Genomic DNA, 22,560 nt, shown 5'->3' with positions numbered 1-22,560 from the left:
TGAATCTGCCCTTTGCTCCGCAAGATATTCATCAGTGCTGTGCGATTACACCAAGCTAATCAAGCGATCTCTGGCAGCATGGGCCAGATAACAGGAGCATGCCCCTCCGCAGAGAGCAGACCGCTGCAGGGTAATGGGGCCAGCTCTCGCCGCTGTGATTTACAGATCAGAAGGACCAGGCGACCGCCTGATGCCCTTTTGTCCCAGAAGAAGAGGGAACATGCAGAACTTTTCTGGACTTAAACCGCTGTTTTTTTAGTAGTATGAAAAGGACCCCCCCCCCACCCCACCAAAACACACACACAGCCAAGGAAAGCAACGGCATGCAAAAGACGTGGGAAAAGATTCCAGTGTCTGTTTTAGGCAACGCCAAGAAAGGAAGCACAAAAACAAAGCATTAACAGAACCAGAGCATGACAGCTTGTCTTCAGGAATGATTTGTGACGCAGCAGGACAGGACAGCACTTTTTCTGCCACCGTTTCTGAACATTATGCTTCAAAATAACGGCGCCGCATGCCAACAGTCTGCAGTGTGGCATCAGGCGTGACTATGAGAGCCCACCTCTTAACTTCAAATGGAAAAAGGAAAAGCTTTCAGACTTCACTGCCACTCAACCGTGTCCTTGAACTAACGGGACAAACGCAAAGACCAAATGGATCTCAAGCTGAGCTAGTCCAGAGGCACTTTAAAAGCCAACAGTGCACATGAAAACAGAAAACCAACCACAATTATGAAATTAACACGAAACCATTCATTAAGAGTGCAATGACAGAAGCCCAACCCCCCCACCTAAGCTGTTTAATAGTACAAGGTTAGAGGTCACTTATTATAGCGCCACCTATGCTAAAGCCAAGGAGAATTGTCTTTACCTCTCAAAGCATGCTCACTGGTCCTGTCCCTTTCGGGAACTGCAGCGCTGTGAGTGAGAGTTGAGCCTCTTGTGTAAAATCCATGGGAACTGCGCTCCCCCAAAGCTCCCTCTCTCTCTCTGCCTGCTGCTGCCCCCCCGCCCCATTTCCCTGTCTGCGTCACAGAGTCACACAGCCAGTCAGTGACCCCCCCATCCACTTCCCTCTCTCCCCCTCCCCCCAGGACAGACGCACACTGACAGAACACAAAGTTTTTGACTCCTTCCACCCCCCCCAAACTGGCTCCGATCCAGAATTCACCACGAAATTCTCTCACCAGAGCACGAGAGGCCTCGCAAAACATCTGCTGCCACTTCCTGGAGGACAGGAGCCTTTTTTAAAATTGGCCCTCGCCCTGTATTTGTTGCTGGGGTTGTCATTCTCAAATGGCAGTTCTGCATGTTTGATCCCCCACCACGCACACGCACACGCACACGCACACGCACACGCACACGCACACGCACACGCACACGCACACGCACACGCACACGCACACGCACACGCACACGCACACGCACACGCACACGCACACGCACACAACCTGACCCCAGGCACTGCCTCTGAAGACGGAGAACTCAGTTGGCGGCACTGGTCACTTTGAAAAGGAAGAGCCAGTGGTTTGGGGAGTCTCTTGCAGCTCCAGAGCTTTCGGTCAAGTTAAAATCAGAAGCCTTAACTCGGACACTGAACATCGGCACCATGACACTGACCATGGTGACAGCAGGAGGAGTCTCATAGGACCTTGCGCAGGTTCCAGGGGCCTGACATAGACGCTTGCATAGAAACCCAATGCATACATCACTGGTCTCAGGAGTGGTGGGGAGCAATGCAATGCTTTGAAAGTGAGAATTTGTGTTTTAACACACATGGGCAGCTGAAAGATACTCAAAAGTTTTCAGTGACCTCTTTTAACACCGGCCTGGTCACAGATGGTTTGCTGGACCTGGGGATCACAGATGGTTCGCTATTTGTCCACTCTTAATTTGCGCACTTTTGGTTTGAAGGTGCCACAAGAATATATACATCTTCTTAATTTAGGACAAATCAAATTCTCACTTCAACACTGTTTGGAGGGGCTAGCTGTATGACTGGAGAAGTAAGCGACTGCTTGAAAGAAAACTTAAAAAATGAAAATTAATGCCAAAGAGCTGAGAATGTGTGCATTTACAGGATCCGTTAGGCGCGTGATCGGAAAGGGATTCGGACTGCAGGTGTGCAGTTGGGGGGCGGATGTGTGAGTCTGGATCGCTGGCTGTGCTCTGGGAGTCAGCAACACGGTTGTCACCCCCCCCCCCGTAACGCACTGTGCAGAGCTGCCGATCTCTACTTGGGAAAAGAAAACAGCCCTTCCTAACAACGGAAACTGCTTTTCCTGCTTCTTTCGTCAAAGCATTCCAAGTCTTCTATCCCTCTCGGAGAGCACAGTTTTCCCACTCATCTGCAGTGATAAAAAAAGGGCTTGTTCCCAATGTCTGATGTTGCAATTCGCCAACGTACAACCTATGTCAGGTAAGCAAGGCACAATGCAGAGTTTATAGCAGAAGAAAGCTGGATGTTAGATTTTAAGAAAACGATTAGACATGCCCACCCCCCCTTCCCAAAGGTCTTGCTCACATCACCCTTCTGTCATTCCGGGCCCTCTCCCGTTTCACATCCTGCCACACGAGGATGTGCTCCATGCGTCTTGTTACTTTGTACTTTGTAAGGATACTACTCCCACAACACTTGCTTCTGATGAGATGTCTCTGGCAGTGAAGGCGTGGCAACGAGTGGGGAGCAGTGCTTGTGCAATGGGCTTCAGAGCACTGCGCAGCACAAGCTTTCTGCCCCAGCCTCCTCTCGTCGCTGGCACAAGACCCCAGCCCTCTCCAGTCTGATGCCCCACCCCACTACGATGACCTGGAGTCCATGACATCTTGCAGAGAAACACGGTCCTTTTATAACAAGGAATCCACAAAATATGATCTTCAGAACTCGGGAATGCAATCCCCAAGGTGCGTAGGTAACACAGCTGATGCTCCAGGAATGATCTTTAATATCTCATAAAAAGGCGTGGAAGAGACATTTTAAAAGGTAACCTTCACGTCACCCATCCTTTTGTCTTGCCACAACCAGCGCATAGCTAATAGAAAGCAGAGAGCCAGTCCAACGCTGTGATGAACAGCAGTGACACCAGACCACTGTTTTACTGTGACCTGCAGTCACACAAGAACTCTGAGGAGGACCAAACATTTGCATGCAGCGTAGGAGGAAAAAAAATACAGAAGGCACATGAGTAAGGAAAAATGAAGCAAGTAGTAGCTTTATAAATAAACTGAGGTTTCATGCATAGATTTGTGTACTTTATCATTACATTTTTAAATACCTACATATACTAAGATTTAGATCATTTTTAAATGCTTATTAAATCACAGGGGGCAAAGTCTGCATGCTCTGTTAAATATTATAAACAAAACAAAACCATGTACCCTGACCTCTTCTACTTTCCTGCCCTTTCGGTGGTGTTAGTGTTAGTCTTGGGATATTTTAAAACGTGTAATATTTCCCCAAAGTATTTCTGTAGCTGCAGCACTTACATCAGCATTCAAATATTGTAATGTTTGAGCCTCCTCTGTGTTGTGCCGGGTGTTTCTGTTGCCACTGCACCGGCTTCAGATCCTTGGCAGATTATTCTGACGCGGCTGCGGAGAGGGGGGGTTGTGTTTACTGGTTGACTGGTCCTGAAAGACAGAATGTCGCTCTGCTGCTCGGCTCTGCCCTGTGGTCTGAACGCCGATGTGAGGATCTGCCCCACACCTGGGCAGCGAGCTGCGGGGAGAGTTCGCCTGGCAGCCACTGGGCTCTCATGGCCTGGTGCTGCTGTTCCATCTGCTGCCTGCTTTCCCCAGCAGCCTTTCACTGAAGAGCAAACATTACACAGCAAACAGAAAGAGCTGCTGAGCCACTGCCGGTAATGAGAGAGGGGCGGGAAAGTGTCTGGAAATTATTAAAATGCCATCTGGCAAGACAAATATCTGTTGATACATGATACATGATACATTTCCATAGATTATCTATTACTCCTCTCTCTCACTCTACTCTTTTTCCATCTATCCATTCATCTAGGGCTGGAACTCTTCTACATCTTCATCTTTCTATCAATCTGTAGCCTGTGTAGCACATACAGTAGATGTACACAGGATATAACACTGTAAAGATCTCCGTTGTACTTTCGCAGTTTCGCCCATCTTATATCGCCGATGAGCATTGCTCTTCTTGATGCTATCATAATGCACTGTTGTATCTCTCTGTATGCCTGAGCCACGATTTCACCGCACTTTAGTACTCCTTAGTCTGCTTTGATCCTGGCGTAACAGGCTCCAGAATGGGGCAGCCATTCCCAACTCTTTGTGAAGGTGTTAAATCAATTACACAGGACAATACACAGCACTAAAACTGAGCCTTACACGGCACAACAGTGCACAAATCACATGGACACTGACTGTGGGAAACTTCTAATGTTTAAGGGCCACACCTTAAACATTATGTGACTGGAAGTTCGTGACTTCTTCGATTCTCCTGGGGCGCTGCTGCAAAGCTCAATGGGATCTTTAATTGCGATGATGCATTTCCATTTACATGTATGCTACTGCTGCTGCCAAGCACGCACCCTTCCCAACCCCATAACCAGAGGCTTGGTAAGCAATGTTACGAGCCAGAACCACGTGGTCTCAGCACTGATCAGTGACTTCATCGGACCTGATAGGAACCAGATGGGCAAACTGGGGCAATGCTGCACAGCCTCTCTATCACTCAGTGTACCATTTACTGGTCACCTGCATGTCTGACAGCCCGAACAGGTACCTGGGAAATCACCACGCCATGCCTTTGTATTATTTCTTTTAATAAAAGCCAGGAAGACAGCCTGCATGTCCAGGTCCTTACCCCGCCACCTCTGCCATTCCGTCACCGAGCGATATCATGTTTCTGTTGCCGTAGCGACCCTGGAATGGCTCAGTTGTATTGCTGGTCCTTCTGGGACAAACAGAGCTTCAGAGGGAAAGAAAGACGCCAGTGTTTCCTTCCAAACATTTTGGACACGAGTGCTGTTTGCTGGTTGCCATAACTGAGCAGAACTCCACAGCTGAACAGCAAACTGTTCCCATTCAGACTGCACAGCTATTATACAAGCCTAATAATCCATCATATTGTAAAGTGGGGAAGAAGAGAGCAAGTTACAGCAAACCTCACAGAGCTCCTAGGCAAATACAGTACAAGTCCAGTGCACTCTCAATGACTGGTACATGGCTCAAAGTCTAGAGGTGACCTCTTACTGAGACACCAGACCCTTGGCTTTTAACCCCCACTGCACAGCAGTATGATCCATTTCAGGTTTTGTGGAGGAGGCTCCTGCACATACCAGACTCGGGCAGCAGAAAAACAATTAGGCATTTCCTGTTATAACCCTGTGTGTCCATCTAAGCTGATCTGCTTCCATAGCCAACAAATGGTGCTGGATCACATACTGTACATGGGCCTGCAGCACAAAAAAGCACCCCACATTTATGAGGGGAATGGATCCTTTTTTGAAGGGCTTGCATGCACACACATTGCTGACCTGAGACCACCTGAGAGACCATCAGGAGCTACAGCACACGTAGGCCTGTTTTAGGAGCATCAGCAATTTACTGAAAGCCTCTACTAATATTTCTAAAAGCAGCATAGTTTTCGTGAGAATACACCCAACTCATTATTTAGTATGTTAAATACAGAATGATCTGCATCCTCATAAACTTGTTCACTACATCTCGTGGTCGACTATACATGATCAGTCAATAGAAACTATTGTAGCAGCTAAAACACAACAGTGATCATTACAAGAACCAATGTGTGGTGTTCCTTCTAATTACCAGCATTTACTTCCCTCTTGACATCATAAAGATGAAAGGCCACTTTTTGTAATCCAAACCACTCACCTTTTGGGAAGACAGATCATTCAACTTTTTCATGTCCTGCAGTTTCCCCCAGCTGACTCACCAACCCCTTACAAACCTGGGACTGGCTACACCACAGATCTAGTCTCCATCAGTACAATCACACAATAATTGACAGCACTCTTCCCATAGTATTATTAAAATTACAAAGTCAACCCAATATTAATTGCAGTCAAACGCACAGATTTGAATAGCTTTAACTAAGCTACAACTATTAGTCGTAATGCTAACCAATGAATAAGTGAATAATGAAAACCACATCCAGGTCTGCAGACATGTAGCTGACACGATCCCATGTTTTCATGTTCAAGGTGAATGGGACTGGGCAGAATCCAGTCCAGTCCAGACTCTAATTCTCCCTTTGCATCATGCACAGTGTGTTCCAGTATGTGAAAAGCACAGAAACAGCCCCTTTGAGCCACGCTTTTGTTGACATTTATGTCCCACTTAAACAAGGCAGACACGTCCCACAGATTCAGAGCTTTACATGGGTTTGCATTGGTCTTTCCTGCTTAGCGAGGAACAGTTTGTGGAGACTTGTGGCTCAGGCAGCAGGCAGCAGGTTCAAACACAACCAAGGCACGCGCCCAGCTGACACTTCTGCAGTAACACTTCAGACTGAGCTGCAAATACCCGCCTGCAGGTTCCTCTAAGCCTGGCATTTGAGAGCTGGGCCTCTCCCTTCCTGTGTAGCTCAATGGCTGTCAGAAGAGCGTAATGTAATGACCAGGAAAGAGGTAGGCACAGCCTCGTCACCGCCACCTTCTGGCCAATGCCAGCAAAGGCACTGCACTGCGACCAGGGACACGTCCATCAGCACAGCCGGAGAGAGAGAGCGAGCGCTTCCCAGCGGCCCGCAGGGACTTTCTTCTAGCAACCAGACCCAGATACTGCATGGAAACAGGAGCCGGAACACATGACCTCCTCCACAACAAGACTCCAGCTCAAACACTTTTGTTAATAAGTGACAAATTAAATCGGTTGCACAACCAAGCTGGCACTGCCTGTACAGTCGTGACCATGTCGCGCTGTCTGACAGGAGCCAGAATACACTGAACGACACAGCTGGATGAGATCCTCAGATCAATCGGCTACTGACTACCAATCCGGCCAGATGCGCCAAAAAAGCCCTCCTCTCATTTATAACCATTCTTATCATCTTAACTCCTCCTAACCTCTGCTTGACTTCTGAAGATTTCTCAGAACCGGCTGCTCCATGTTCCTATTAAAAGCTCTCTTTGGCCCTGCAAGCTCAAAGCATCTGGCTGCACTGCACACCACAGCCATCCTGTCGACACGAATTCCGACGCCGTTTTCCCACGGATTTTCCACGGAGTCGGCAGCTGACGAATTCCAGAGACTGCGGAAGCCGCTCTGGAAGCCAGCAACCGAGAAACAAACACAAAACCAACAAATAAACAACAAAAAAATAGAGTCAGAACTAACTCTTACCTTCACTTCGCATTTCTTGTGGGTGGCCGTTTTACACACTGTGGAAAAAGAGATGACGGGAAGCACGTGAGAACAGGCAGGAAGGGCCTTTTCTGAGGGGCTTTGAGTACATTGGGACAGGCTGGGAACGCCGGAGTCGGACGGTAAGCAACACTCTCGCTTTTCAAGAGCGCCGGGAGAAGAAGATGCGTCTGTGCCAGGCGCTGCAAACACACGGGAAGCACACAGAGGCACACGACCCGCAGCTTGAAAACACGAGAAGAGACTCGTGCACAGCAGCATGCGATTTCCTTCATCCACACCAGAGGCAGCAGACACAGCAAGGAATCAAGGTGAGAATCTTGAGAAACGGTTATTAATTTGGCTATAGATTTTATCCAAAGCAACTTCATTTTGCATTCAATAACACAGGTGGGCACTCAATTTGCTCAACTGGAGTGAAGTTCCTCGCTCACGGGAACAACTGCAGTGTCCCACTGAACATGCAACTTTCCATGCAACTCCAGAGTCCCATCCACTGCTCAACACTATTTTGTGCCCTAAACATTTTTATGTAATGAAACTACTACAGTCATACAGACATAAGGGGCATGAAATGAACTCTGGATTTAAGACCTTCTAATCTGTCTTTATACCAATGGGCACTGGAGCAGTTATCCGATTGCTCAACTCCCTAGATGTTGCAAAGGAATGTGCAAACTAAGAGCTCAATGCTGTTTTCTTCTCCTGCGTGGTCCCAGTTTTGTGGTAGGACCATATTTGTACTTGGATCAGGTTATTTCACGCCCCGGGCAAGAGGTGCTGGGCTGAGCCACAGGAACTGCTTGTTTTATTGCATGCCCACTTAAAAGGCTTCTCTGCATCAGGCCCAATGTGTTCACAGGGCTCAACAGGAGAAGATCACAAAGTCGGTCTCACAGATAAAGACTGAGGCAATGGGAGAGAGAGAAAGAGGTTGTGGGACAGTATGTCAGTGGACCAGTGAAAGAGAGACAGAATCAGAGACACAGGGCGGGCAGAGACCATGCCTGGGTGACAGTGAGACAGTCATTGATGGCGTGCATGAGGACGTAAGCGAGACACCAGCACAGCCAGAACGACATGTGTGATAGCGCGGGTGAAATGATGTGAAGAGGGAGAGAGGAAAGTGAAGAGGCCGGTGCGGACAGTGGACAGTCCAAGCGGAGGGGGGACAGCGGTCAGCTCCTCACCTCGGCAGAAGGAACCCTGGCTCTCCACGGGCTGCCTGCACACGCTGCACTGCCGCTTCTTCTTGAAGGTCTTCTCCTTGAAGGCGTGGGGCTCTACCTTCCCCGGCTGCCAAGACAACACACAGAGCCTCAATCACCGCGTGCAGGACTTCTCCCACCCCTACCGTGCGAGTACACAAGCACGCGGCCCAGGCCCAGGCCGAGAGCCATGGGGAGAGCCTTCTGTTCCCTCCTTGGCGACTGGCTGCAAGCATTTAATCCGCACCTGCACGGTCACAGAGTAACCCAAGCAAGTTCCACAGCTGGCCAGGGATTGGTATGCGCTCTGAGCTCAAATAATTCGGGGTTATAAAGTATCGGTCCAAGGGGTTCCCCAGCCCCTGAGCCAGTCCGAGTTTCGGAGCCAGTGAGAGGTTGATCATCTATTGCAGCATCCACAATAAGACAAGCCACACCTGCTCTGAAAACACATAGTGTGTTTTCAATACACCAGGGCTGCAGAATTCTAGCACATGTGCAGCAAAGCATCTTGTGTTGAAGGTTTTAATAATAATAATAATAATAATAATAATTGCTTACACTTATATAGCGCTTTTCTGGACACTCCACTCAAAGCGCTTTACAGGTAATGGGGACTCCCCTCCACCACCACCAATGTGCAGCATCCACCTGGATGATGCGACGGCAGCCATAGTGCGCCAGAACGCTCACCACACATCAGCTATCAGTGGGGAGGAGAGCAGAGTAATGTAGCCAATTCATAGAGGGAGATTATTAGGAGGCCATGATTGGTAAGGGCCAATTGGAAATTTGGCCAGGACACCGGGGTTACACCCCTACTCTTTTCGAGAAGCGCCCTGGGATTTTTAATGACCACAGAGAGTCAGGACCTCGGTTTTACATCTCATGCGAAGGATGGCGCCTGTTTACAGTATAGTGTCCCCGTCACTATACTGGGGCATTGGGACCCACATGGACCGCAGGGTGAGCGCCCCCTGCTGGCCCCACTAACACCTCTTCCAGCAGCAACCTTAGTTTTTCCCAGGAGGTCTCCCATCCAGGTACTGACCAGGCTCACACCTGCTTAGCTTCAGTGAGTTGCAGGGTGATATTTGCTCTCCTCAAGCAAAACCAAAGGGAAGCAGACCTCAGATTTATGTGTGTAAGTACACTTTTACTGTACGTTGTATCATGCATGCATACCTTCACATCTGAACACAGGAACACACACACAATGACTGACAATGGGAACTTTTCTAGAGGGAACAATCCTGATCCTCAAGGCTCTGCAAAGCCATGAGGTGCTCCAGAGAGGGTGAGCTTGGATCAAATCCTGAAAGCCTCAGAGATCTCCCAAGACCAAGACTGTCACCTCAGCATACGCAGTCTGCACAAATCCCTTGCACAGAAAAAGTTTTGGGCACAGATGCTCCAAGGCTGGAAAACTCTAATTAGACAGTGTGCCTCTGTGCACTGGCCACCTCAGTGCAGGCTCATGACCCCAGACAAACACACGTACCGTAGATGCTACCTTAGTGTCCTCCTAAATCAACCAGGGGAGAGATCAACAACACCAAAAGTTGAAGTGCCAGACAACACTCCTGATTTCCTACCAGTGTCCAGCAAGAAGTCGGTAACTGGTTGTAGACATGAGTTTTTGCTCTCAGCATCTTAAAATAGTTTCCCTGCTAGAAGATCTCAGCTGCCACTTGTCAGGATGAAGGTGTGTTGGCTATAATGAGACTGCCACTGACAAGCAAGACTCAACAAACTATATGTCACATTTAATTAGGTGCAAAACCCACCTTCAGGCACCTGTTTTTGACTTCCATCTACTCATCTGTTGTGCACATGTGCCTGAAGCTTCATTGTGAAATGAGGACAGCCAGTCATGTGCACAGCACACACAAAACACGAGGAGCCCGATTACTGCGGACACCAAGGGCACAAGCTGGGAAACTGCACTGCAGGCTTCCCAGGAGTTAAGAGGTGCAAAGGCGTGCCAAGTCGAGTTACACAGCAACACAGCGAATCAAAGTCTTTTTGCCTGGGTTCCTCCAGCATGGACAGGACTGCAGGAGGCTTTGGTTGATCCCGTTAGCTCAAATTCCAGCGATGAAGATAAGGATGACGACGAGGGCGTTGCTTACTTTCTATCTACCCGCGAGGCTCATGCCTTGAACCAAGGTGGCCTTCTGGACACACAGATGCCGCGGGAGATAGAACAGTCTCTTATGGACTGACTGGAATTCTAGCCACAGAGTCCTACAGGAAATCGGATGACTAAGCCATGCCTGTTAAATGACCCCCTTCCTGTGCCCCCTCCCCCCGTCACCTCATGCCAAGACCGGTAAGTGGGTGACATAATGCCAGCGTGAGGCCATCTGGTGTGCGTCACAACCCCCACCTCCCTCCAAAAAACCAGACACAGTTTGTTTATACTGCCATGAACCCACGCTGCCTCTCTTTCAGTGTCATGACCACAAGCCATTTCACAGAGCTTCCCAGCAGATGTGCAGTGGAGACTGACAGTACTGTATGGCAGGATAGGGGTCCTCAGTGCAAGTCCTGGGGGGCTGTCCCTGCAGAAGCCTGAAAACATTTGTACCTGTGTGTATAACATCCCACGGTATCACCTTAGATTACTTATTTTTTTCCATGCTGTAATTATTTTGTAATTATATGTGATATTATGATATTATTTTGAGGCGGTCTTGTCAATTGCAGCTGCTATAACTGGCTCGTCAGCTTCAAGTGTCCCTGGCCAGGGGGCTCGTCAGGTTCTGGCGCTCCAGGCCGGGGGGCTCTGACTGTAGGGATGCCACATCATGCTGGATCAATAACGTGATCTGTTCAAGAGTCAAAAAGGGTTTTTTCTTCTCGTTTTGAAGTATCCTTCGGTCATCCACTACAATGGTCTTCCGTGGTCTACCAGGTCGTTTGCTATTGCTAAGCTCACCAGTGCGTTCTTGCTTCTTAACAATGTACCAAACAGTTGATTTTGACACACCTAATGTTTCTGATTGATTTATTCTGATTTTCCAGCCTCACGACGGCCCGCTTCACTGGCCTTGCCACTTCTGTGGTCCTCACGTGGAGAGACAACAGCAACAGATTCCAGATGCAAAAGCCACACAAAAAAATAAACTCTAGACCTTTTGTTAGCTCTCTTGTGCATGAACTAAAGATGCAACAACACACAGCTGGCCAAGAAATAACTGAACAGCCAATTGTCCAATTACTTTTGGTCCATTGAAATGGGGGACTATGTATAAAAAGGGCTGTGATTCCTATATGGTTCACCCAATATAGACATAAATACCCTTTAATTAAAGCTGACATTCTGCACTGTAACCTCAAAGTAATTTTTTCATTTCAAATCCAATGTGCTGGAGTACAGAGCCAAAACAACACAAATTGTGTCACTGTCCAAATACATAGAGACTGCACTGTATATACAAATACAGGACTAGCATTCTTGCGTGTGCTTTAGTTCAAGACTATCTTATTTAGCCCGCAGTGTTGCACAAGGAAGCCACAGTTCTGCAGCTGTAAAATTGGAAGCATTGCTCATGCTGTCGACACCAGACAGCCATGCCCTACGGTATAAACCCGCCTTCTGCGTGAGCATCTGCATCAGGCCCCAGGAAGATCACTACGTTACCGCGCTGCCCACGTCATCTCTGGGCCAGCAGCGCCCACCTTGACAAGACAGGACTCCGCCCCATGGCTGTCGACGGACAACTCGCACACTTTAACGCTACAGCGGGGGTGAGGAACCGTGCTCTGCAAACACCTGAGCAGATTCCCCACCATCAGTACTGTCCACCTCAGAGCTGCTCAGTCAGTGTAGGAGAAACACAGTAAGCCCTCATCCCCATCTGTACCCCTCCTAATTCCACGGCTGCAAGCCCCTGTCATTATCCAGACTTATCCAGAGGCACGCTGCAAGCCACGCGGCCTACATTTCCCTTTCTGCAGGTGAAAAACAGCGCCAGTCTCCTTCTGCATTTCACACTCTGCTACAATGCAGAACGGAGACTGGCGAGACTCCCTGTGCCAGCACTGCCCTCCCTCTCCTACAGGCCAAGCTGTCATCACACACACACACACGTCACTTCGGGAGACAGACGCCGAAGCACACATTCAAGGGCACTTTCATTTTTTTAATCCAAATGCAAAGTATTTCAATGCCAAATAAATGTGTTCCCATAGCTACATTTGAGGTTTTTTTTTTTTTTTGGGGGGGGAGACACTTGGAGAAAAGAGGGAGTCAAATGTTTCCTTCAGAAACAAGACCTTAAATAAAAAATAACCCAGGCTAAATTTAAAACATCCCGCCAACATGTGTGAAAAACACTCAACAATTCAATTTCAGCTTTTCTTAAACAGTTTTAACTCCATAAACATTATGCACAAAGGTTTTATACTTCTATATGATGCAGAATATGTACGTTTAACGGTGGCAAAGCTTTGCCTTCCACCACAATGGCTATAAAAAAGCCAACCACTGTGATTCCCCTACAAGTTGTACAAATCCCAGCTTCTTGTCTCAGCGTGAACTGAAATGAAATGCAGAGAAAGAAAACACACGCTGCACAGACTCGCTGGGTAAAACCAGAGAACTCCAGGGCTCGTGCCCCACATGATTTCCTGCCTTTCCGATTCGAAAACCCCTTCTTGCAAACCCTCAGCGACCTCATCGATCTGTATTTTTCCTGACACTGCTGCGCGCAGAGTGTCAAGCATCAGGAAAGTGTGATCAAAACAAAACTGAGCGAGACGCAGCATGGATCTTTGGCATTTCATCATCCGTGAATCTGACCTCCAAGACAATGATTAACAGGCGCTTGATTAACAATCCGAACTCTGCATTCCATCGTCACGGTATTGTTTACAGTTTAAAAGTGAGTGTAGTCACATACCAGACCATTGAATCAATTCCCCTTAGGAACTTGCCTTCGTAATTGTGTTTTTAGTAGACAATTAATTGAATTCAAGGATCTGGCAGCATTAAGGTGGCCTTGGTGGCCAACTGCTTGTTGTCATTTCCTGTGCCAGAGGAAGCCTTGAGCCAAGTACCGTCAGGCAGTGCCAAGTTGTCATAGGAATCCAGGCCTCATTCCGGCGCTACAGCTGTGGGAAGTGTGTTGGCAAATCGATTCACTTGCAGCGCTGTGGCTCAACCAGAGGCTGATGTTAGCCTCGTCATGGCGCGTCTCCTGTATGCCTCCAGATCGATCGCAAACCCACCAACACTACCCTCCCCATCACGCGCCCGCTGCCCTCCATGGGCTCCTGCAAGTGCCATCACCAGCCCAGTAATGACGCTGCCACAGGCGGCGGGGCCTGGCCTATGGGATCACAGCAGCAGGGAAACGCTAGCACCCAAGCACGTCAGGGAAACCCAGCACCCAGACAAAATCCTTTCACCGCTGCGCTGCCTGGGTCACAGCGTTGACATTTCCTTTCTTTAGTCATCCAACTCTGCGAGCGTCCGAGCACAGGTTCCGCCGCGGGCATCTGTCGCGGGAGCCGGAGACTCGCGTGCATTGCTGCTTTTACCATCACCCACACTGTACCTGAGCAGACAAAGAGGCTTGCACAATAACCCAGAAAGGCTTGGGCTGCACCACCCACCTCTTCCCCCAGCACCACAATGGGCTTCTGCCAGACAACATAGTATACTAACCTGCACTGTCTCCAGGCCTGTGTCGTGAGTCACGGATAACGAACGCAACACACACGCTCACACACAAGACCCAGGTGGACCTGCAACAGGACAGCTACAGCAGCAAATCACCAGCCAGCCAATGACTCAGTGTGTTGCAAAACCCACGTTTTGCAAAAGGCAACACAACAGGATGGAAAGCATTCCCAACACTTCTGTACTGGTCTGGAGACTCTGCAATCTCTCGCACTCTCTGACAACCCTGTGAGCAAGAAGCTAAGGCAGACCGTTCTGCAATAGCCACTACTGGCCCGTTTAAAAAAAACAAAGGCGTGCAAACAAAGGGAAGCTGCTGGGCCTGACCTGCTTATCCTGTCATTAGTACAGGGCTATTTTTATCCCAGGAGCCTTCCCAAACCTTTTCCCTGAACGATCCCAGCCGAGTGACTCACAACGTCAGGCAAAGTCCGGCCTGACTCACGCAGCAGCCACGCGCTCGGTGTGACCCAGGGGCGTCAAGCCTGTGACTGGTGCCGAGGGTCAGGAGGCTGCAGGTCTGATCGAGCAGTGCCCATGCCGGGGAGGAACACTGGCAGCTGGGCTACGGGCTAACATCCCTTCCGGCCGCCACCAGGCCAGGGAGGCTGGAACTGGCACCCCAAACCAAACAGTCTTGAGAGCGGCCCGCCGCCCACCCCTTCCCCCTTCTCCGAGGGGTGAGGAACTCTCCTCCAGGATCCTTTGACAAGTCCAGAGGCAAATCACATGGGATCCCAGAGGATCTCGTGTCACGACGGCACAAAGCGGCAGGAACAACGAGCTCCACAGCTCCCGACGTTCCGAGACTTGGTGCTCTCCAGTGTCGCCAACCAGCCCCGGATTCTTGTCGATTCCGAGTAAAACCCAGGGGCTGGAGGACAAAAAAAGATCTCCCTAGAACTAACCTCCAGAAAACTGCAGAGAAAAGGACCAGCGCTGAAGTGCGATCCCCTCCTGAGCGTCCCACTTGTTAGCTTTTCATTTCTGACCCATTCGGAGCACTTACCCAAGCCTGCTGTTCTGTATTAACAGACCTCTGACTGTTATTAACAGACCTTCATGGTTATTGTTGTTATTTAATTAACCTGGCTCTCCGCCGCACTTTTCTGCTCATTTCCTGCCAAAATCCACAGGGCAGGTGCCAGTCACCCCCGGCTCCCTTCAGTGTCAGTACTCCAGGTGCGCAAGGCCTTATTAAAGCCACTGGGCGCGAGCTGGACCCCCTCCTCCTCCTGCCTCTTCCCAAAGCCTCCTCCAGGGCAACTGTTTCTTCTTCCTCTGCCCGCGGTAACGGACCTGGAGAACTACAGCCCCACAGAGGTTTCCGTTTGGACAGCTGGCGCCGACGAGCGCTCATCGTCATCGCCGTTACCTTGGTGCCCTGAAAGCACAGTCCTCTCGGAGCAGAGCGCATGGCTCTCCGAAACTCAGCGCATCACTCGACGCGAATCCGCAGTGAAAGACAAGACAGCTGAGATTTCACATGCACGCGGAAGCCGGGGCAGTTCATGTCCTTCGTATAGTGCAGACTAAATGCAAAGCGAGGGAGCAGTGAAACTGCGACCCACCTGCTGAAGCGTCAGTCTGAACACCAGCAGTTTTTTCCTCCCGTTTCTGACTGCAGCTAATAACAAGGAAATGGAAACTAGTCTCACTGATAAAAGATGCCACCCTTGTGCTTGCACATAAAAGTTTCTCTAAACCCTCCAAGATGAGTAGGGCGGCTTTTGCTTAAAAAGGTGCACACATTTGCAATAAAATTCCACATCAGGATGGACTGACTTATTTTATCTTCATTCACAAAATACTTGCCATCTGTCTGAAGCACAGTTTCCTAAAGTCACAAAGAAGCAGCCTAAAATAAAGTAACATATTCCCATAAACGAAGACCACGTTATTCAAAATATTGTTTTTCCTCCCACTCCTAGCTCACAGGTCTCTCAGTTTTTCAAACCCTAAAAGTAACACTCAGATGGCTGTTAACTAGTGGCTGGCTTCTTACCTTGTTTTCTGTGAGGGCACCGACAAAACAGGAGCAGCGACCACAATCCAAAGCCGATCAAGACTGCCATTCGACACCACGCCAGCCATCACACCCCCATCAGGCACACGTCAGGCTGCCCACATAGCACCTCCATACTGAGCCCCGTGGGCACAAACCGAGCGGCCGGCCAGCCACTGTCCCGAACCACGTCAGTGTAAGGCGTCAACAGAGACCTGTTCTCCCCTTTCAGCCTTTCGACACGAAAACCAGGATGCCTCCATACTCCCCTCCCAAAAAAACAGCCAGGCCTTTTCCTGAAAAAAAATAAAAATGTGCCACCACCCAAGAAGAGAACAGAGTGGGCATTGAGGAGGAAAATCAACGCCCCTCCCCCCACCCCAACACACACAAACACGCTGTACCCCCCTCCCCATCCCACACCGCCGCCCACCTCCTCCAGAATCAGCTCAAAAATAGAACCAAGACAAATAAAAGCGACTGTAAATGCGAGGTTGGGGCCAGCGCCCAGCTGCCTGTGTATACAGCAGGAGCACAGTGGCAGAAGGGCGAGTTAGCGAGGAAAAGGCGCCTCCTCTTCTTCCTCCTGTCCGGTGCCCTAACACACAGCCGCACTGCAGAGAATCGGGGGTTCCCTGGGAGCAAGCTTGCTTGTTTAAGGATCAAGTTCCACGATTTGCACTGATGCAATCCTTCTTTCTTATGTCAACTTGTAAAAGACAACAACAAGCGCTGTGATCCCGGCCCAAGCAAAGAAGAGCTGGGCTGGTGCGAAGCTAAGGTGTCTTTCAGGGATGCAGAGGGGAGCCCTCTCTCCTTGGGGCTCTCTGACTTTCCTTCCCCTCATATAACCCTCCTCCAACAACATCATCCCAATCACCAGCCCACCCCCTTCTAGGAAACTCAGCATGACTAAATGCTATATGCAGCTTTTCACTACATGCTTCTGTAGAGTAGCATGTGTTTTAAGCAAATGACACTACCCTCTGAACAGCACCCTGAGACTACTCACTGTATTCTTATACGAGTTTCAAGCACTCCTTACACAATCAATCATCAGACTCTGGCCATTTTGTCCCCTTGTCCTCTTATCCACATAAGCATGGCTGCTAACAGGTGTTCCAGAGCTTCATCAGAACAGTGTACACCAGACCCCGTAGGTTGCAACAGCTAAAACAAAGCGATCAGCTGTCCTGCTGGCCGATATCCTCTTCCCGAGCATGCCGGGATAAGAGGAGGCAGGTTTAGTGCCGAGTTCTCCAATACCCTCAGTACTTCCGAACCTCACTGAAGTTAACTTGATGTGGATCTGGAAAACTTGAATGAGAGGGGCGCCTGTCAGATTTCCACAGGTTGAAAAGGAAAGCCCCGAGGTGCCCCCCCCGATCTCTTTCGAAGGGTTGGCGCCCGCGCGTGGGCATACGATCGTCAGCCTCTCCCCTGCGGGACACCCAGCTCCCACAGGGGTGGGACTCTAAACAGAGAGACGCACTGTTCCAAGACTGAGCTCAGTGCTCCTCGGGGCGCAGGCAGCACGTACTTCCTGGCAGGGCGCTTTTTTTCCCGCCCTCTCGCACTTAACCCTGTCCCCTGCAAGGCCGCCTGCGCCGCACACAGCATGGTCTGTGCCCAGTAACAGGCTGCAGCTCAGAGCTACACCCTTTCCAGCCACTGCTCCATACTAGTGCTCTGGAGTATCAGCCCAGCACCAGAGACAGACAGGATTCAAAGTCCTCAGAGGCAGCCCAGAGACCTTCTTTAAAATGAACAATGAGACACAAATCAGAGAACAAAAGTAGAAACTAGGGGTAACTGCATTTTAAAACAAGAACAGGAGGCCACATCCTTACACAAAGCGTGGGGGGAGAGTGGAACAAGTTACCCAGACGTGTAGTTGAAGCCGATGCCCAGATATCTTTCAATAATCAGCAGGATGAGATCCTTGGATCAGTCAGCTAAAAACTACCAAGGGCAGATCAGCTGAACGGCCTCCTCATTACCTTTCTAATTCGCTTATGTTTGAAGTCGCCACCGAATCACTAAGATATAATGGTAATAACAAGCCAGCAAGATCTTTAATTACATAGTGTGGAGATTAAATACTGCTGTTCCAGTGCCTTAGCCTTTACATTCCCACTTCTATGCACCTGTGATTAGCCTATTTCTCTGTTTAACAGGTTCATTTTCTCTGCCTTTTTTAATTAAGTAGAGCTCCTTCAAAGCAAACATGCAATTATTCCTCTGTTCATTCCACAGATGTTACTTGGCAACGAGAATATCACTGGTATGTTTTCAACAAAGTGTTTTTTTCTTCTCGGTGTTGGCCATTTCCATGTTGTTTGATTACGAACCGTCAGTTAAGGAGAAAGTGTTAGCTACTGCTCATTACCATCAGTTTGTGGCCTGACTGACGGGAGACCAACACCACCTCTCCTCCAGGCTGCAGCCGGACTGGAATGAGGTGCCCAGTTCCAGCAGGATTACAGAATGTGTCTTTTGGCTCTGGCTCTGAGGTCGTCCTCCGGCTGATCCACTCTGAAGTGTCAAAGACAGTTCACGGCTCTGCGTGCGAAATGCACCATTTTCGAGTTCGAATCACAAGCTCCTTCCAGCAGGAGAACATTTCTTAAACTGCTTGTAGCCTGTGGATTAAAACCCCAAAATCTATATCACATCCTTTGCATTTTCTCCATAACGTCATCGAAGTTCTGCAACAAGTTATTTTATTAATTTTTCAAGCTACAATATGTCCCCACTCACACTAGTTATCTCAAGAGATACCACACGTCTTTCATTGTCCTTGTGCATCTGAACTGAATTTTGAGCTTTACAACTGATGCTAAAACTTCTAAGTGAACTAAAAGAACCTGCACATTGAGAAACGTTGTGCCTGTTGCATGTGTTCGACAGGCGCGGCCACACTGGGATAACGCCAGCCTAGTGGGAAACAGATCCAGTTCACATGGATGTTACCACACACACCTAACACCCAGCGTGCACACAGAGAACAGCCAGGAATAATGACAAAAGCTTTGCGATTTATCAAAGTCCAGGGCAGCTTCTGTTATTAGGACCACTATTCTGAAGATGCAGTCACTCAGGCTTGTAAAGACTGGATTGGCCCACTGACAGATAGGCTGCCAGTTACCCAGTACATGTGTCACCCACACACACAGCCCCCCAGTCTCGCACATCCTCCAATGCCAGGCTATTGTTCCCGGAATCCTGCCACAGTTCCGGAACACCCATTGTCCCCCTCCAGCCCAGTTATCAAAACCTGGATATTTATAACACTGATGTCATCGGCATAGAGCACAGATTAAAAATACACTGCAGGAGACCTTTAATCCTATATAGAGGCAAGACCTCTTACAAAAATCATTGCTCCCCTGTGCCACTTCGGAGCTCTTACCGAGGCCCCTGCGCTCCTCCAGATGAAACTTTAATGGGTTGCAGGAAATCGGCTTTGCTTATGCCTTTCAACGATGTGAGCTCTGGAGAGCAACACACGGCAGGTCAGAGGGCGTGTGCTGGATATTACGACCCTAATATCGCACTCCCAGGTGTCCTCTGGTATATAAAGTGCTTTGGCATGCTTTGGGATGAAAAGCCCAACACAAATGAAAAAAGAACCTCCAGTATTGAATTTTAATTCAAGCCTTACAGAACCTGCGAGTCTACATGAGCTTTTAAACCTCTCTAGAGCACGATTCCCACAGGACTACGAGTTTACACCCCTTTAAACAAGTGCTGTTACACGTGTGTGTTTTGCCCTGTCTTGTTCACTTTCTGCTGCTATACACTGCAAGTCTTGATTTTTAGTGTCCAGCCTTTTATACCCAGTTTGGCCTACATCGTGCGAAAGAGCCACCACAGGCTGAAAGCCCGAATTGTGTTGAATAATGTGGGGACGACAGGAGCCGCCTGAGACTGTCAGTCCTGTGCACACGGCTCACAAGCAGGCGGCCTCCTCTGGAAGGCGATGCTCAGAGCTGCAGGACAGTCCCGCTGTGTGAACCTCCGACGGGGACAAGCGCTGTGGTCCACAGCTCTCCCGCTCTCTCTGGACAGAGCTGGACAGGCATCCCCCAGCGGGACCCCGGCCGACTTCATCAACGCCATCGCCGGCTCGCCTCTGCTCGGAAGACCTGGGAGGAGGCGTTTCGGAAGTCGCACTGATAAGGAAAAAGGCTACATCTTGGCAAAACAAAACCGGGGGAATGAGCCAGTGGGGACTGAAAGAGCTGGCGGGTATTTTGAGGTTAGTTTCCGTTGTGCTGGTGTGAAAACCAACGTTGTCCAATGATATCTGGATTCCTTCGCTTTTTAGCATCCCGGGTTCCTGAAACTCTGAAAAACTGGGAAGACGCTGGCTAGAAGACTATCAGGGAGGGCTTGGCTACAGGCGAGGGAGAGTTGGTACAGTGGCCATCACCAGTGCTGCAGGGCCCTACAGAGACGCACACTCTCCCACAGTGCTTGCCTAGCGCTCTGCTCATGGGCTCCGCTGGGAGCTCTTCCACATCCCGTCTGCCCTCCTACCCACAGGGATCCCCGCTTCGATTCTGGGGCGCAGGGCAACGTGTTCCTCGCCCTCCTGCCTGTCCCCAGCAAGCGGACATCCAGCAGGCTCGGGGGGTGGGGGGACCTGAGGGGGGGCCTTATCTCAGAGCTGGGACAGAAACGCCTGCGCTGCCCTTTCCTTCATGCGTTCCTCTTCCCAGAAAACGACTCACTCCCACTTCCCCGCGCTGCCGAGCCGGATTCTCGCTCTCTGACTCCAACCTCAGCTTGCAAGGTTTCACAAGACTGGTGGGGGTGGGGGGAGGGGGATTCTTTAACCCTTTTTCTCGTGGAGTTCTGAAAAGGGGCCAGCTCTCCTGGATCACCACACAGCAGCCAGGGACACCGGCAGATCAGGCAGAGAAATCATTCATAACGTTGCTCCACGAGAGCCTGCCACACATGTTTGTGATAATTTAGGTTTTCCACAGCACTGCTAAATAAAAACTTTCCCTCCCTATCCTACAGGCCATCTCCTGCAGGGCCTCTAACCGGGCAGGATCACAGGGTCAGATTGGCCTGCAGAAACCTCAGAGATTAGATAACTTGAAGCCCCTTGAGAGCATCGGAGAGATCAGCCTGAACCATCTTTCTTTCTGCTTCGCAGAAACGGCTGGTTAATCAATACAGGCTGTTGATGCTGTGCTTGAGGTTTAAGCCTCGATCACCTCGCTGTCTTTCTAAACTCACCCACCTCCAGGACAGACTGCACGGAGGGAAGCGGACCGGGGTGTGCGTGTGTGTGTGTCAGGGCAGAGTCGAAGGGTTTGGTTCAATCTTAAAGCGCGGTGCTAAAATCGGAGAGGCAGAGGGGAGACTGGCTAAACAGTCAACAAACAAATACAGGCAACGGGGTCATCAGTGAAGTCAAAGCTACAAATCGCGGATCAGAGTCCGATTTCTCCAGGCGCTTCTCCACCCCGCGGTTTCCATTGCCATCCCCATGGGACAAGAGCGCGCGCCTGACTCGCTTACGTTCCTATAAACTGGCGAAATTAAAATTTCCTGCCGTCGTCCGATCTTGAAGCCGTGTTTTATTCGCGTCTAAACTCGAGCGCCAACCCAAGCTGTCGCCAAGAGATCAACTGCTCCGAGTAAAACTCTGAGCATCCGTGCAGAAAACAGCAAATCGGCGAATCTTTCAGCGCTGGGGAATCGGTACCTGGCCGACACACTCCGCCCCGCACCGCGGCTGCAACGCACTTCTTCCAGAGCTATAAATGGGACAAATGCCACCTATTCTTTTGGTTTAGCACTAACAGAAAGAATACTTCATATCCAAATTTAAAATGAGCACGTTTTTTTTTTCATAACGGTTAACTACGACATCGCAATGAACTGAAACAACAGATGGACGGTACGTTCACTGCAAATGCGACGAACCTCGGTTCCGAAAGGGGGTTTGGGGCTCTGCTGCCCTGTGTTTTCCTAAGGGACCGTCTCATTGTACCCCCCTCCCACCCTGGTTAAAGCCCAGCGTGCGGGGGGCGCAGTCAATAAACAGAAACGTAGCAGAAACCGCCGAATAAAAACAGGAGATCCGGGGGAAAAAATAAGCTTCTAGAATTAAGTTACAAAACAAAATACCCCACAGGAAATGTAAAAACGGTCCAGTTCCATGCAAGTATGACATCTGAGGGGAACATCTAGCTGGACCTGAGCGGTGACGCAGTAAGTTTCTGGTCAAGTTTCCGAACACCTAGAGGAGGAGGTTATTTGATACCTGCTGTATCCGAGGTG

At 49.6% G+C, this 22,560-nt stretch overlaps 1 protein-coding gene across 6 annotated transcripts in view; it reads right to left on the bottom strand.

Annotated features, from left to right (window-relative positions):
* tns2a (tensin 2a) overlaps positions 1 to 22,560 on the bottom strand; it is a 74,938-nt gene that overhangs the window by 38,524 nt on the left and 13,854 nt on the right. For 5 of the 6 annotated variants that reach the window (XM_015344213.2, XM_069185049.1, XM_006629365.3 and 2 more), the window contains exons 2-3: positions 8,546 to 8,651; positions 7,335 to 7,372 (exon numbers count right to left, since the gene is read on the bottom strand). In XM_015344213.2, the coding sequence (XP_015199699.2) occupies positions 7,335 to 7,372; positions 8,546 to 8,651 (144 nt within the window). Of the gene's footprint in view, positions 1 to 870; positions 964 to 7,334; positions 7,373 to 8,545; positions 8,652 to 22,560 lie in introns of those variants that run through there. The other variant, XM_069185344.1, reaches the window with a different exon arrangement.

Source organism: Lepisosteus oculatus, chromosome 1 (genome assembly GCF_040954835.1).
Source record: "Lepisosteus oculatus isolate fLepOcu1 chromosome 1, fLepOcu1.hap2, whole genome shotgun sequence".
Taxonomy (NCBI): domain Eukaryota; kingdom Metazoa; phylum Chordata; class Actinopteri; order Semionotiformes; family Lepisosteidae; genus Lepisosteus; species Lepisosteus oculatus.
The sequence above is the reverse complement of the archived record's forward strand: the minus strand, read 5'-3'. Positions and strand labels throughout refer to the sequence as shown.